The sequence below is a fragment of the Vombatus ursinus genome, unplaced genomic scaffold (assembly GCF_900497805.2).
Source record: "Vombatus ursinus unplaced genomic scaffold, bare-nosed wombat genome assembly UNPS02014781.1, whole genome shotgun sequence".
Classification (NCBI taxonomy): Eukaryota; Metazoa; Chordata; class Mammalia; order Diprotodontia; family Vombatidae; genus Vombatus; species Vombatus ursinus.
Window position 1 is genome coordinate 38,936,518 of NW_020954559.1, and position 17,359 is coordinate 38,953,876.

The window sequence follows — 17,359 nt, forward strand, 5'->3', positions numbered from 1 at the left end:
CAAAATTCGGACAGAACCTCTGACTTAATTAGCTTTGAGAATAAAAGTACAAAAATTTGTTAATTGTTCATACCTTTTATGGGCATTGACATAAAGAAATAGATATTTAAGAAAAGAACCTAGAATCCCAAGTTCTCTTTCCCCCTCCCTCTCTTCTCTCTCACTCTCTGTTTTCCTGTCTCTTTCCCTTTGTCTCTCCCCCTCTCTCTTCTCCCTTCCCTCCTGTCTTTCTGTCTCTTTTCCTTCATCTTTTCTTCTCTCTCCTTCTCTCCCTCCCTTTCTCTTTCTGTTTTTCTGTCTCTTTCCTTCCATCTTTCCATCTCTCTAATTCCCTCCTCCATCTTTCATTTCTTCCCTCTTTCTCTTTCTAACTCCTCCCTCTTTCTCTCTCTTTTTTCCTCTCTCCTCTCTGTCTCTCTCTCTGTATATGTATACATGATACACAAACATACTTCCTCTGATATTGATATTTAAGCATGTCTCTATATTAATACTATTCGAGACTTCAATACTTAAAAGGTCCAGTGATTTCATCGGAGTGCATATTCACTCCACCAACACATATTGTGACTGTTTATACCTTATGAGCTAGTTTTCATGAGTTGCTGTAATTGGAAAAAATATCATTTGGCTAATCTTATGACAATATGCTTCTCAATACTTAGCTATGGTAGTCCTTGGATAACAGATACCCACTCCATCACTGATTCTGTACTTTAAACCATTCCAATTTGGTAGGACCAGATCTTGTACTTTACTGCCATAGCATTAGAGTACACAGAATCACCTCCATGACATGATGAGGTGTTGAAATTGGGCTTTAATGAAATTTACCCATGACTATTGGAGGGATTAGAAATCACACGATCACAGTACTGAGAAGGACCTCAGAAAATTATCTATGTTCCTGTTTCATGGTAGTATAGAGCCTAAGTCATATGAGAAGGACCATTAAGAGGAAAAAAACACTCAGAAAAAAAATTTTAAATAAACATCAATCCTAATACTCCACCTTAAGTGTGTTGAAATCATATTGATTTCATATCATTGATATCATATTGAAATTTATTAAATAAGAGCCAACCCACAGCTCTTATGGCTATATTGTAGCTGTACGAAGATGTAGCAAACTCATTCAAATATGTTTTTTCCTTAAAAGGCATTGAAACTATCCTTGAAAGATGATTGGATCAGAGGAACTAATGACTCAGGTTATTAACATCACTTCCTGATCACCCACCTACAAAACAGTCCCAAGGCTCTGTCCGATGGTTGGCTGAAGATGGACAACTCAAAGGCAGGAGAACTTTGCTCATCGGAATCAATTTGGGGTATTCTCAACATACATTCTCATTGAATATCCTTTTCCTGCTGTTTGCCAAGCAAATCTGCTTTTGTGAGCTGCCGAATGCCTTGTAGGTATCTCATTTCAATAGATATTTAATATTCAATAGATATCTCAATCCAATGTGGAACATAAACTTCTAGGAGACTAGTCCAAGACTGGCCTAGCCTAGAACAATATGAATCAAGGCTATTACCCTCTCTCCAACAACAATGCACCAGAAAAATAAACCATCCTTACCTGCCATATGTCGAATTGTCTTTTTACAGAATTCTTCAGCCATTGGCACCACCTTCATCATATCTCTCCCCCACTGCACAAGTGGCTTTCCTTGGATGGCATAAGAAACAAAGAGGGCTGTGCATAGGGACCCCAGGAAACCTAGACATTGGGAAGAACAGCAGAAAAGAAAGAACAGAAGAAAGGGTGACACCTTTGTTATCTAATCAGGAAGTCATTACTAACTGGCACCCTCTTTTGGACAGCTCTGAGCTTATGTAACCAAGTCAGCCAACAAACATTTATTAAATGCCTAATATGTGATAGGGGTAGCTAGGTAGTGCAGTGGATAGAGTGTTAGCCCTAATATCAGGGGGACCTGAATTCAAATCCTGTCTCAGACATTTACTGGCTCTGTGACCCTGGGCAAGTCCCTTATCCCTGTTTGCCTCAGTTTCTTCATCTGTAAAATGAGCTGGAGAAGAAAATGGCAAATCACTCCAGTATCTTTGCCAAGAAAATTCCAAAAAGGGTCACAAAGAGTTGGACACAACTAATTCACACACACACACACAAACATACACACGCACACACATACGTGATAGGAGCTGGGAATACAAAGGCAATAGTGAAACAGTCCCTGGCCTCAGGGGGCTTACATTCTCTAGGGAAAACAACATATACACACATAAGTATAAACAAAATATATACAAAGTAGAGACAAGGTTGTTTTGGCAGGGAAGGCATCACTACAAGTGAGGGGACCAGAAAATATTTCATATGGAAGGTGGTGCTTGAGCTACGTCTTGGAGGAAACAAGAGATTCTAAGAAGAGAGAGAATATTCTAGTCATGGAGAATAGCACATAAATGAAGGCTGTCTAAAGAGCCAAGAGGATTTTTCATATTATGGAAAGATGTTCCACGTGTTAGCACTCTTAGATAAATTCAGAACAGACTCTTCCATTACATCCCTATCAGTATTCCCCTCCATATGACTACACTGCAGGCAGACCGGCCTACTTGCTCTCCCATAAATGTTTTGCCTCTAAGCTTCAGCTGCCCCTTACCCTTGAAATGTTCTAAATGTGGAGGGGATACTTGGCCAGATGCAGATCGAACTAGATGCCCTCTAAGCTCCCTGCAAACCCTGAGATTCTATGATACTTTGAAATTCCGCCCATCCCTCAGGGCCCATATCAAATGCCACTGCTATAATGGAACCATCCTTGTTCCTTTTCCCATACCCCATCCATAATGATCCTTCCCCTCTTAGACTTTGTGTTACACTTGGTTTGCATCTCTCACACGTCTCTATATTTTAGTTACCTGTGCATTGAGCCTAACCCCTTATCAAGGTATGAGCTCTGTAAGGGCAAACATCATGCCTTAGATGGCACAGTAGATAGACCAGTGGACTTGAATTCAAATCCAGCCTCAGACACTTACTAGCTATGTAATCCTGGGCAAGTCACTTAACCTCTCTCTACCTCAGTTTTCTTATTTGTAAAATAGGAATAATAATAGTATCTCTCTCCCAGGATTATTGTGAAGATCAAACAAAGTAATAATTAAGTGCTTAGCACAGTGCCTGGCACATAGAAAGCACTATGTAAATGTTGCTATTATTAGTGTTTGACCTCTGTCTCTCCCCCAGTGCCTAGTACATTGCTCTGCACGTGGTAGTTTAGGCACTTAGAAGTCTGTACTATTGGCAAGACAAGAACCATTACTTTTCATATATGCTGCCTTCTGTGCATTGGTTTAAAAAGACAGACCACAATGTATAATTCCTCTATTCAAATTCCAATAAAAAATACGATGCTGAAAAGCCAGTAACTATAAATATATAGAATGATTTGATTCACCTGCATCTGAATTAATGTGCACCGCCATTTGGTTTGGTAAATTAGGTTTTAAGGTATGATGTCATTTTTTTTTTTATATTTTGCCCTGTATGAACCCAACTTGTACTAAATTTATCATCTTTGATTTGTTCTGCTATATTTTCGGACTGGTTCCTGGCCACAAATCAGGAACTTCCCAAATGTTTCCTTGTTAAAATGGGTTTTCTATCCTAGATTCAATGTTCTAGTCTTTTCTTCTTCTAACTTTCTTTGGCTAAATGCTGTCTCACAGTTGGTGGGGTCACTTTTTTTTCTTATATCTGTTGGGATTAAAACTCACATAAATCTGGGAATGTGTGCTTAAGCAAAGCACAGCACATTTACAAAGTATAAATAAGAAATAACAAAAAACAAAATTCCTAGCATTCAAGTCATTTGGATGGAAAAATGTCTTATTATCCATCAGATCTATTCAGAGAGAACAGTAGAATGACTCTAAATAGTAAGAAGACCAGAATTCACACAAATGCTCTTTTAAAAGTGTTATTCTTGATGCGTTGTTTTGATTTTCAGGGAAAGAAAAGGGAAGGTGAATTTTTCAAATTATTGATGGATGAATTTTATTTTGTCTCTTCCAAAATTCTATGGCGCATTATTAAAGGGATAAGTTGTGAGTACTCTGAAAGAGAAGCAGTGATCTCTGTAAGCCAGTCTGGGTTTAGAAAAAAAGTGGCATGCCAGACTAATCTGATTTCCTTTTTAATTAGACTGCTTACTAATTGGGTAGATCAGGGTAATACTATCAGCACAGAGTATCTGGATTTCAGAATAGTAATTGAAAAAGTTTCTAATGGTATCCTTATAGACAAGATGAGGAGATATAGATGGAAATCTACAACTGGTTGAATGATTTGATCCAAAGAGTACTGATTAATGGCTCCTTAGCCTTGAAGGAGATCTGTAGTATGGTTAACTTTAGTTCTGGATGCCACATTTTAGAGAGAACCTTAACAAGCTTTTCATCCTTTGTTTTCCAAGAGGATCAATGACATCATGGAGGGATGTGAACTGGATTTGAATGAGGTAAAGTTTCACAAAGTCATCAGCCTCATTCTCTTTTCCAGATCCATCAAAGTCTAATGGCAAGACAGAAGTCAAGCTAATGACCCCAGAAGGGGTAGATGACCCTGGCATCTTCGAGGCTCTGAGCACTCCACAATGCCTGCTTGAGCCGCCTTCATGGCTGTTGGGACAAACTGTTCTCATCTGCCCATTCTGAGCAGGGAAGTCTTCACATCTTGGGGTACACACCTCCCTAACTCACGAATGCCCTCTAAGGTCCCTTCAAACTTCGAGATTCTATGATACTTTGAAATCCCGCCCATGCCTCAGGGCCCATATCAAATACCACTGCTATAATGGAACCATCCTTGATCCTTTTCCCATACCCCACCCATAATGATCCCTTCCCCTTAGACTTTGTGTTATATTTCGTTTGCATTTCTCACATGTCTCTATATTTTAATTATCTGTGAATTGGCTTGAGGCCCAAAGGTTACCCTCAACTTGGTTTAACTGAGACATCTGCTGAGACAGTTTTACCAGCATTGGCCACTGTGCATGCTACAGCTTCTTGGAGCCACAGGTGAGAGTTGGGTGATAGGCAGATACCAAAGGCGGTTGAACAGCCCTGACAAGCCCTCACACCAGAGGTACTAGTCCTCCTTGAATACCCCATATACCCTATCTTGATAAGCTAAAGAACATCTAAAAGAGAGTGACCAGTATACGTCAAGAACACTCAGAATAATATCATATGAATACTTGCTAAAGAAACTAGGAGGGGCAGCTAGGTGGCACAGTGGATAGAGCACTGGACTTGGAGTCAGGAGGACCAGAGTTCAAATCTAGCCTCAGACACTTGACACTAGCTGTGTGACCCTGGGCAAGTCAATTAACTCTGATTGCCTCACACACACACACAAAATTAAAAATTAAAAAAAAGAAACTAGGAACATTTAAGCTATCAGAGAGAATACTTTAGGAATGAGTAGGTGGAAGGAATGGGCATTTAGGTGGCACAGGGAATAAAACACTAAGCCTAGAGTCAGGAAGACCCGGGTTCAAATCTAGCCCCAGATATTTACTGGGTGACCCTGATCAAGTCACTTAACCCTGTTTACCTCAGTTTCCTCATCTGTAAAATGAGCTGGAGAAGGAAATGACAAACCACTCCTGTATCTTTGCCAAGAAAACTCCAAATGGGATCACAAAGAGTTGGACATGACTCAACAACATCAAGAAGGTGGAAGGAATATTCAATTCATTTATTTGACAGGGCATCATATGAAAGAGGCATTTCAGAAATCAGAGAGTAAGAAGCAGAATCTTTTTAGAACAAACACAAATAAACTTTTTCTGGCATTGAAAGTTCTTTATAATGTGGTCTCAACCACCTTCCCAGCCTTATTATATGTTATTCCCTTTATACATATGCAAATACATACATACATACACACATAAATATTATTCCCTTTCTGTTAGCTAAACTGGGCTTCCTGCTCTTCCTCCTCCAAGGTATTCCATCCCTGTGTGTTTACATTAGCTATTCTCCATGTACATCTTAAAACTCCTAATTTTCTTCCTGGCTCTGCTTAGGCACCGCTTTCTATATGAAGTCTTTCATGTTGTCCATCTCCCCTCCAAGCTGTTATTGCCTTCACGTTATTTTGTATATTATATACCTATATATGTGTATGTTATCTCCTCTAGCCAGATTGTATGATCTCTGAAGGCAAGAGCTGCTTCACTTTTGTTTCCTAGCATGGTACATACAAAGGCTTAATCAACATTTCTTGACTGATTGATTGACTCGTTTTATTTTGTCCCTGATAACAAAAATAACAACAATAGTAACAGTTAACAATTACGTAGTGCTTACTACATGTCAAGCCCTTGTCAATTATCATTTCATTTGATCCTCACAACTACCCTGCAAAGTAGGTGGAATAATTATCTCCATTTTGCAGATGAGACAAACAGAGTTTAAGTGACTTGCCCAAGATCACACAAATCTGAGGTCAGAGTTGAACTCAGATCTTTCTGATTCCAGGTCTAGTGCTCTATCCACAGCACCACATAGGTGTCCAGATAGGAGTAAAAGCAATGGACTAATGGAGCAAAGAATAAATTTTAGCTGGGGAAGAATTTTCCAATAATTGTTGCTGTTCAGTCGTTTTGGTCATGTCTGACTCTTTGTGACCCCATTTGGGGTTTCCTTGGAGAAGATATTGGAGTGCTATTTCCTTCTCTACCAGTTTCCTTCTTCCAACAGGTACAGCTGACAAGAAGTGGAATGAGTTATTTTAGGAGGTAGTGAGGTCCCTATCACTGGAGGTTTTCAAGCAGAGGCTGAATGAATACATGATAAAAATGAGAAAGAGGGCATTTCTGCTCAGGTTCAAGTACAATATTAGATGACCTCTCAGGTCCCTTTCCACCCTGAAATTCTAGGACTCTACACATGCAGTTGACACTATTGATGCCTGGTCTCAGCAGAAAGGCAAGTATTTTGAATTGTTTTGCCAAGAGGTGTAACAGATCTGACCTAATTTATCTGTGTTCTCTTTCTTGCTCCCCACTGTCTACATTTATAACACAATGGGTGGGTGTTGGGATTTGTCAATAGTTATGAATCAGAGAGAAGTAAAAGTCCATGTAGGGATCAGAACTGCAACCTTTTTTGTTACGAGTCATTTTCAGTTGTGTGCAACTCTTCATGACCCCATTTGGAGTTTTCTCAGCAAAGATACTAGAGTGATTTGCCATTTTCTTCTCCAGCTCGTTTTATAGCTGAGGAAACTGAGGCAAACAGGGTTAAGTGATTTGCCCAGGGTCACACAGCTGGTAAGTGTATGAGGCTGGATTTAAACTTAGGTTTTTCTGACTCCAGGCCTGGCACTCTATCCACTGTGCCACCTAACTGCCCTCCTTATTGGCCTCATTATTTTAATAATATGCAAAGCTTAAAAGCCAAAAATATCCTAAATATCTTTTAAATCAAAACCAATTTAAATTATTCATTCTCTATTTGTGAATAACATACTAAGTCGATTCTTAATACTATTAGGGCATTTCCACGGGAAGCACAATTATAATCTAATCCAATAAACATTAAGTGCCTTCTATTTTTTAGGCATAGGGGGATACAAAGACAAAACAAGCTTATGCTCTACTGGGATCTTTTAGAGAGATTCTAACCTAGTTTGGAAAAGTCATTTAATTGGATGGATTTTTGTCCATCTGAAAGATGAAACTTTTAAGTGACAATAACAAGATGGTTGAAAGACCTAAATTAAGTCCCCAGGCGCTTTGGGGAGCTATCCTATGGGTGATTTAAGGAAGAATATGAATGAATCCCACAGGATGAAAAATACATGACTAGACTATGAGCTGCATTTTTGGAGGGATGAGGGCACAGATCTGTTGAAGTATTGATGTCTATCGATAGGGCCTTTGGAAGGCAAATTGCTAAGCACAAGGGCAAGAAATATAGTTTATACCTCGGTTGGCCAATAAGCATTTATTGAGCACCTACTGTGTGCCAGACAGCTGGGTGGTACAGTGGATAGTGTGCTGGGCCTGGAGTCAAGAAGACCTGAGTTCAAATCCAGCCTCAGACACTTATTGGTTGTGTGACCCTGGGCAAGTTGCTTAACCCTGCTTGTCTCGGTTTCCTCATTTGTAAATCAAATGGAGAGGAAAGGACAAACCAATCAAGTGTCTTGCCAAGAAAACCCCACACGGGGTCACAAAGAGTCATACGCAACTGAAATGACTAAACAACAATACTATGTTCCAAGTGCTATTGCTAAGCACTGGAGATACCAAAAAAGGCAAAAAATAGTCCCTGCTCTCAAGGAGCTCACCATCTGGTGAAGGAGATAATTTGCACAGAACTGCACACGATAAACTAAATACAAGATAAATAGGAAATAACCAACAGAGGACAGCATTAGAATTAAGAAGGATTTGCAAAGGCTTCTTGTAGAAGGTGGAATTTGTATCATCTTCTTAAAGCCACTACACCTGACTAAGAGGCTTTCTCATGTTTCGCCTATCACAAAAGCATTAATTATGGACCATTTCAAGAGACTGGGGTTTAGAGTTGGTGAAATAAAAAATATTCTAATTTCCTTTGTAAATCCACGGTGCCTAATTAATTGTCCTTTTGAATACTATGATATCACTCCACTTACCCTCATGGAATGTTCTAGCCTTGTGAGAACACATGTCACAACAAAATAGTGACACATGATGCTGAAGTTCAGGTTTAAAAATTTAAAGGGGAACGAAGTTTTAAAAAAATATATAACTGCTCCAATTTTATGCCACAACATTTCTTTAGAATGTTGTCATAATACTGATATAAGATTTGCAGCTACAGTTAAAATATATTGAAATGTAGATCCTCTTGAAAAAGAAGAGTTTGTAATATATTAGCAAAATACTGTAAGAACCCTACTAAATTATGTTGCCAGTTTCCTTCATTTTAAAAGTAATATTTTAATTAAGTAATATAAAAATCATATTTTATATTGTATAATAGTTTATATTTTATATAAAATTATCTATACAATTTATGTAAAACAATATATAATATATTTTGTATAAAATAATTCCACATAAAATAATTAATATTTTATATAAAATAAAAATTTATGTTTTATATAAAACATTAAAATAATTTATGTTTTATATAAGATAATAGTTAAATTTTTTAAGCAATTAAACCAACTAGAATGTGCTTTACTCCAGAAAAGAAAGAAAAATTTGAATGACTACCAGTTGAGGTATTGAAATTGATGCTGAAAAACTACAATATATAAATTCAATGGAATATTATCATGAGATAAAAAATTACGAATATGAAAAATTCAGGAAAGTGTGGAAAAATTTGTGTGAAATAATGTATGATGAAATAAGCTAAACCAACAGAATAATATATGCAGTGAATACAAAATATAAATGAAAAAATCAGTAAAAATAATATGAACTTTATGAACCAATGAAGGACCTGTGGAAGATTTAATAATATATTCCTTTTTTTTCTCATAGCTGAGAGATGAGGGCCTTTTAGAGCAGGATGCTATGTACACTAGGGTTCTCTATGGGATATTTTAGTTTAATTTTTGAGGAGTTTAATAAGGTGTATAGACACGGAAAGTGACTGATATTAAGGCAAAAATCACCAATGATTTTTTTTTAATTGAAGATACAATACCTGGAATAAAATGTAACTTAAAATGAAAAAAAATAAGTTTGCATTATATATTTTTAAACTTTAATTTGGAGAATTTTAGAAGCCAGTTTATTGAGTTTATTGCTTAGGCTGTCATGAGCAGCAATGACACATTTAATATTCTGGAATTCCATACACTCACCAGGGCGTTCATCCAGTGAATAGAAGTCTTCTCTAGTTTTATTGAATGCCATTTCAAATCTTTCTATTTCAATCTGCTGAGCTGGTGTTTTTTGGTCACAACCTCTGGCACCATTATTTTATACAGATGAAGTTAAAATTAACATCAAGGCAAGCTTGGCCCCAAAAAAGAGATATAAGAAGATATTTCTCTCCACTGCTTTGCAGAAGTAGTGGAGTTGGGAGAGGGGGAGGAGGCCACAAGTGTTGAAGAGTAAATATATTGTCAGAATTTTTTTTTAATATATTGATTGGCTTTGTTGATTTCCTCCCCCTTTTTATTTTTTTAAAAGAAATATTCTTTGTAATAAGGAATGGCTGCATATAGGATGAGGAAGAAGAGATACAGGGGGAAATCTAGGTTATGTAGAAATAGAAGATAGCAGTAAGAAAATTTTAGTTTAAAAAAAATGAACATCAAGGGCAGTTTTGGAGGGAGAAGAAGTCTGAAAAGAGTAACGTGGGGCTTGAATGGGAGCATGCAGTCTTACACACTTTACTTTAGTGTAGGTAACCATTTCACTGAGTGTATGTGTCAATGTGTGTTTATCATGAGATGGTTTAGCTACCTCTTTCTCCCATCCTCAAATCGCTTCTTCCTTCCCCAGTCATTTCCTGGCAGCTAAATGCTGCCCAATGCACAGGGTATGAGGAGGTGGCCATAAACTGTCATATCCTTGGGATGACTGTATTTCCAGCTACTAGAGTCCTTTGTCTCATGACCATAAACTGTATTAGCATAATGCCCATTCTGAGTGCCCACACATCACATATATTTTCTGCATTTGTTTACATATTTATTACATGTATGCTTTTACATGTAAATAAATATAGAAAATATACATTTGTATGTATTTTTTGGAAATAAGAAACTCTACTTAAGATGACTAGATACTTAAATGGATTTGTGGTCTCATCAATATGAGTTTTCCGTCCATTAATGCAGATTGCTATGCAAACATGTCATTCTTGCTTATAATTAGATCAAACTAAGACACTTATCCTGGTTACTTCTTCGGGGTCTTTGGGATGAGGGAGAATGAAGGGTCTCTTTACACTCTGTTACAGGGAGTGTATTCAAATGATAAATTAAAAGGTACCAATAAGAGATATCAATGACAGATGGGACAGAAAATGGCAATAGAGATGGACCATTCTGCCAGGTGAAGTAACAAGAAATAATACTTTTCTGACTGACTACCTAGACACCAGTGTATTCTTCTCTCCCTTTTACATAGACTCCAGATTAGGTAATGTGTAATGGCACAGGATTTCTGATTTCATCATGGGGAAGATCTATAGCATGGATTCTTGGTTACCCCGGGATTAGAGGGTCTGATACCTTTAAGAATAGCAAACAACACCATTCTAGTGGCCAGGGGTGGGGAACGAAGTTTAGATTCAGTCAAAGGTCACACTTGAGGACCTAGCAGGCCACCTGTGGCCTCAAGGCCGCAGGTTCCCCACCCTTGTTAGCCCAACAGATCAACAATTTATTGTAACACAATCATTACCTGTTGGATGATTGTGGGTCATTCGCCCACACTCAATGCTCACTTCAATGAGTGTCTCCAATCTCTCAGGCTTCCAATATCTCATACCGATGGACATGGCTTTGGTGGCAGCTCCAAATCCTGAACCTACATAAAAATGTCATTAAAAGGTCTTAAGCATTCGTGTTGCCTTTTATTGTCACAATCTTTGCCTTTACAGCTTTGACTGTTCAAATCCCACCTTTGTTTCCAAGCACAGGCAAAAGGCTATTTTAGCTCCTTCATGACCCTTTCTAAAAGAAGTATTCTCTCTGTCCTCTGAACTTTGACATCCCTTCTTCCACCTCCCACATCTCCTTGTGCTCTCAAAGTCTGTCTTGATTTATACATGTTTGTTGAATTGGATCTGTGCACATCTTGCTAAATTCTAAGCTCCATGAGTACAGGCACAGCATCATCTGTGTGTTTTCCATTGTACCTTGCACTGTGCCTTGCCCATTTGCAGGCTCTCAGTCAGGAGTATGCCAGAGCAAACTTTAGCTTTAATTTTCAATGTGAGCATTTATGCCTCAGAAATCAGCAGCTGCTACAAATTAGGACTTGATTTATTGTTTATTGATCAGCTAGACTTAAGAAAATGTTAATAATGCAGAATAAACTTAAAAGTGTGTGAATAATACATTTCTCCCCAGAGCCCAGTTGTTAAGGGAAGCTAAGTGGCACAATGGATAGAGTGCTGGGCTTACAGTCAGGAAGACTCATCTCCCTGAGTTCAAATCTGGCCTTAGACACTTACTAGCTGTGTGACCCTAGTCAAGTCACTTAACTCTGTTTGCCTCAGTTTCCTCATTTGTCAAATAAGCTGGAGAAGGAAACGGCAAACCCTTCCAGTGTCTTTGTCAAGAAAATCCCAAATGGGGTCACAAAGAGTCAGGCATTGAATAACTACAACCAGGTGTTAAACATTTACCAACACACCCCTGTATCGCTCTATAAATACAGCTTGAACTCAGCAGGAGCAAAGAACAAGACTCAGAGAATGAATCATCACAAGACTAGAGGCCTGGTGACTGCAGGATGATGATGATGATGACGATGACATAACTGGCATTTATATAGAGTTTTAAGGTTTGCAAAATATTTTTACATCCTTTACCTCATTTGAGCCTTGCAACATCCCAGTGCTTAAGCAAATATCTGTTAAAGTTAGTTGAACGAGAATTCATTTATTTGTCCTGAACTTGGGAAACATAAGAACTTAGGAATCTCATTTCAAATGGCTCTGAAGCTATGATTCCAATATACATTTCAGTCATATACCCTGAAGAAGACCTTTAGGCTGTGTGTCTGTGATTGTGTGCTTAGCACCACAGGGTCAAGTCACATCCCCTCCCTGTTGTCCTGCTTAGCGTGGTATAGTGGAAAAAGCACTGGGTTAGGAACCAGAGGAGTTTCTAGTTCTGCCACTACTAGGTACATCATTTAATTTCTCTGAGATTCAATTTCCTTATCTATGTGATGGGAACTACTATAACTACACAATAATAACAACAGGACAACTTATATTGTTATCTAATTATATGGTTTACAAAATACTTTAAGGTTTTTTCTGAGGATCAAATGAGATGATATAGTATTTGCTTCATGGATTTTCTGTTCCAGTCAAACTGTTTTGGTTCTTGGGCCCCATTTTCTGTCTCTAGAATGCGTTTCCTCCTTACCTCTGCCATACAGAATTCCTAGATTCCCTCAAGACACAGCTCATGTCTTTTTTGCACAACTCCTACAGGAGGCCTTTTTCCATGTCTTTGTATTCTCTGCGCAGTGATTGGCATATAGAAATGCTTGACAAATGCTTCTTAAAATTGAATAAAAGTGCTTTGAAAACTATAAAAATAACAAATTAAAAGTACTGTTGACTATATTATTAGCAACTAGTAAGTTGATAATGAAGCAGCTAGATTTCTCAGTGGATAGAGCATTGGGTCTGGAATCAGGAAGACGTGAGTTTAAATCCAGCCTCAGACAGGCACTAGTGGCGTGACCCTGGGCAAGTCATTTAACCTCTGTTCACCTTAATCCACTGGAGAAGGAAATGGCAAACCACTCCAGTATCTTTGCCAAGAAAACCCCATGCAGGATCACAAAGAGTAGGACACTATTGAACAACAACAAAGTTGATCATAGAAATTGTAGGTGTCCATAATGGTTTCTTTTCCCATGTAATTATTATTAATAGGTATAGTTAATATTCATTCTTTCTTGAGTTCTAAGTAGTTTTTCTGACCTTGCTGCTGGAATCAAGCAGACATGAAAAAAAATTAATCTGAGTGAATTGGATATGGAAATAACTTTAGGGAAAACATTTCAATTGCTTTTTATAGGTTATTTATTCTAAAGAGTCTAATGGAAATCACACTGAACTGGAGTAAAAGGAATCTAAATTATGAGTTTAGTGCCACTACCATGACTAATTGATCTAGAGAGACCCCCAATGAATGCTGGACTTGAAGTACAGGAAGACATGGGACAGCTAGGTGGCACAGTGGGTAAAGCACTGGCCCTGGAGTCAGGAGGACCTGAGTTCAAATTCAACCTCAGATATTTACTAGCTGTGTGACCCCAGGCAAGTCACTTAACCCTGATTGCCTAAAAAAAAAAAAGTATGGGAAGACCTGTCCTTATCAACTGATTCCTTTCCTACTGCTTTCAAACATGCTCAAGTTAAGAAAAAAATACCCTTCATTAGACCCTACCATCCCCTCAACTATCACCCTATACTACTTGTTCACTTGTCAGCCAAACTCCTTTAAAAAATTTATCTACACTCACCTCTTATCCTCTCATTCTTTATCCCTTTTCAATATGGCATCTGACTTCATTACTTAAAACTGCTCTCTTCCAAGTTACTAATGACCTTTTAGTTGCCAGGTCTGATGGTCTTCTTTCAATCCTAATTATTCTTAGCCTCTGATGAATTTGACACAGTTAACTACCTTTTCCTCATTCTCTCCTCTCTGGGTTTTTGTAACACTATTCTCTCCAGCTTTGTCTCCAACTTACCTGATTACTCCTTTCCTGAACCATTCATTATCCACATCCTACACCTTAACTCTGGGTGTAACTCAGTGTTCTGTCATTGGCCTCTTTTTCTTCTCCCTCTATATGTGGGGATCTTAAATATTTTGTGTGTGTCATGGATCCTTGGCAGTCTGGTAAAGCCTCAGAGTATTTTTAAATGCACAAAATAAAATGCATACATTACAAATTTTATTGAAATATAATTATCAAAAAATGTTTTAAAGTTCATAGACCCCAGGGATAGGTCGGGGAGTTTGAGTAGGAAAGTAGTGTGGCATAAAGCTAAAGAGGTAGGTAAAAGGTAAATTATGGTAGGCCTTGAATGTTAGAATAAGGAATTTGGATTTTATCCTATACATAAATAGGAACCTTGTATTTGGCTTTCTGTTTTCTTCATGGAACTGTTTACTTCTGTGTAATCCACAGGCTAGTTCTCTATCACTTATTTATCTCATGTATTTTCTCAAATCTTGGAAGTGACTCTCTTCTTCCTTGATTTAATTCCTATTTTTAGTACTGTGAGATTGGGGTGTCTACTGCCACCCTCAATTACTGACAGAAAGCCCAGACATCTTGATCACATTAAGAAATCGAAAGTATAAACTAGGTGTGAACAAATCATTAATCTATTTGAGAAGAATAATTTGCCTTGATCATTGAATAAAGAGAGATGGCCCACATATCTTGTGATTGGCTGAAAAAAAAATCAGACACTCCTCTGAAACTATGTATAGCATAGCAAGCCAATTTGGAATTCTGCAGTCCAGCAGTAAGTCAGTAGAATGATATTCAAATCTAATGATGAAATACTCTTGAAAGGGAATTGTACTTGGCAGGGGAAGGGGGAGATACAAAGAGAGGAGAGAGTCCTTCCCCAACCCCACCCCCTGTCTTCTCTGTCTCTGTCTGTCTCTCTGTCTCTCTCTCTGTCCCTCTCTCTGTCCCTCTCTGTCTCTCTCTGTCTCTGTCTCTGTCTGTGTCTCTTTCTCTTTGTCTGTCTGTCTCTGTCTCTCTCTCACCTCATAAGCTCTCATGGGTTCAGCTATCATTTCTATTTAGATAATTCCATGATCCACAAATCTAGCTCCAGTCTCTCCTCTGAACTTCAGTTCTACATCACTAATTACCTATTGGGCATTTCAAACTGTGTATCTCTGTATTCCCTTATGGGTCAGAGGGATTCTGGACATGTGGTTTGAATATCCCTATGTTATACTGTATTGTGAAAACTATGATAAAGTTCTGAGGCAGGTTTTAGAGAGTTGAATGACTCCCTTCTATAGCTTGGGGACATATATGTAGAAGTTGGTACAAACTTTATCTCCCTCATGTATTGGGATGTGAAGTTTCTATATTAATAGGCTCAGAGCTACCTGTCAAGTTCAAGGTAAACTGAGAATATAGCTACTGTTGGCTCATCTTTTCATCTATAACTCATAAAATAATATCCAAATACAATTATAGGGAGGAACTAACTTGGTAAACTATGGCTTGTCAAGGATATCCACAATTATAGCTCTATTTTATGTGTGAAAATTCCTGGGATCTTCCAAGGAGCATTACTTCAAAAATCTTATTTTTTTAACTGAGGGGCTATAAGTGATTCCAGAATAGAAATTATCTTATAAATTGATAATGAGGTACTTAAGTGGTACCTTATTCTAGAGCACCTGCCCTAGAATAAGGAAGAGCTGAGTTTAAAGCCAGTCTCAGATACTTACTAGCTGTGTGACCCTGGGCAAGTCACTTGATCTCAGTTTGACTCAGTTTTCTCAACTATAAAATGGGGATAATAAAAGCATCTACTTCCTAGGGTTGTTACAAGTACAAAATGAGATAATTATTGTAAAATGTTTAGCAGGTTACCTGGCACATAGTAAATGCTATCTAAATATTAGCTGTTGTTATTATTGCTGCTGTTGTAGTAGTTGTTATAACATTCATGTAATATCGGATTTGACCAGCACAAATCTTGTCACTTTAGAATTGAGAAACTGAAGTTGGTTAAGAGACTTTCCTCAAATCGAGCTAACGACACTAATTCAATAGGTATTAATAACTGTCTTCCTCATAGGCGATATCCTCTGGTCTACAAAGATAAGAGCAGACATAATCCAGACTTTCCGAGAACTCACCCTTCATTGCATTTTGTTATTGTTGTTGCTCTGTCATGTCTGATTCTTCAGGACCCTATTTGGGGTTTTCTTGGCAAAAGTACTGGAGTGGTTTGCCATTTCCTTTTCCAGCTCATTTTACAGATGAGGAAATTGAGGCAAACAGGGTTAAGTGACTTACCCAGGATGACATAGCTAGCAAGTATCTGAGGCCAGATCTGCACTTAGGTCTTCCTGACTTTAGGCCCAAAGCTTTCTATCCACTGCACCGCCTAGCTGCCCCATTTATCTGTACAGCACTTAATAATTTTTAAAGTCTTTTTTGGACATATTATCTCATTAGAGCTTCACAATAACCCTCAGAGATAGACAGAGCATGCATACGTTGTTATATTCTTTTTATACATAAGGAAACTGAGCTCAAAGAAATTAAATGACTTGCTCATGGTCCCAGAGTTAATTAGGGACAGTTGGGACTAGAATCCATCTTCTGGCTTTAAATCCAGTGCTCCTTCTACTGTGCCATCTTGTTTCCTGAGGTGTTAGAATAGGTAGCATTGAGTTTGGTGTTCCTGTCCAGGCTTCCAGGCACAGTGCACATGCACAAACTGTTCCTTTCAAAGGCCTAATTCAGTCTTTTTATTATCTCCTATCTGGATGCCATATTGGTTAACCTCTGTAAACAGTAATCTGTGTCCCTCATATGCTGCTATTGAAGAGCTGGTCAGGGGAGGCATAAATAATCTCTGTGAAGTCTATATGGATTTCCTTTTTTTTTTT

At 38.1% G+C, this 17,359-nt stretch overlaps 1 protein-coding gene across 1 annotated transcript in view; it reads right to left on the bottom strand.

Moving 5' to 3' along the window:
• LOC114046209 (protein ADP-ribosylarginine hydrolase-like protein 1) overlaps positions 1-17,359 on the bottom strand; it is a 46,471-nt gene that overhangs the window by 12,188 nt on the left and 16,924 nt on the right. The window contains exons 2-3 of the mRNA XM_027866458.1: positions 11,406-11,531; positions 1,586-1,726 (exon numbers count right to left, since the gene is read on the bottom strand). Coding sequence (XP_027722259.1) covers positions 1,586-1,726; positions 11,406-11,531 — 267 coding nt within the window. The remainder of the gene's footprint in view (positions 1-1,585; positions 1,727-11,405; positions 11,532-17,359) is intronic.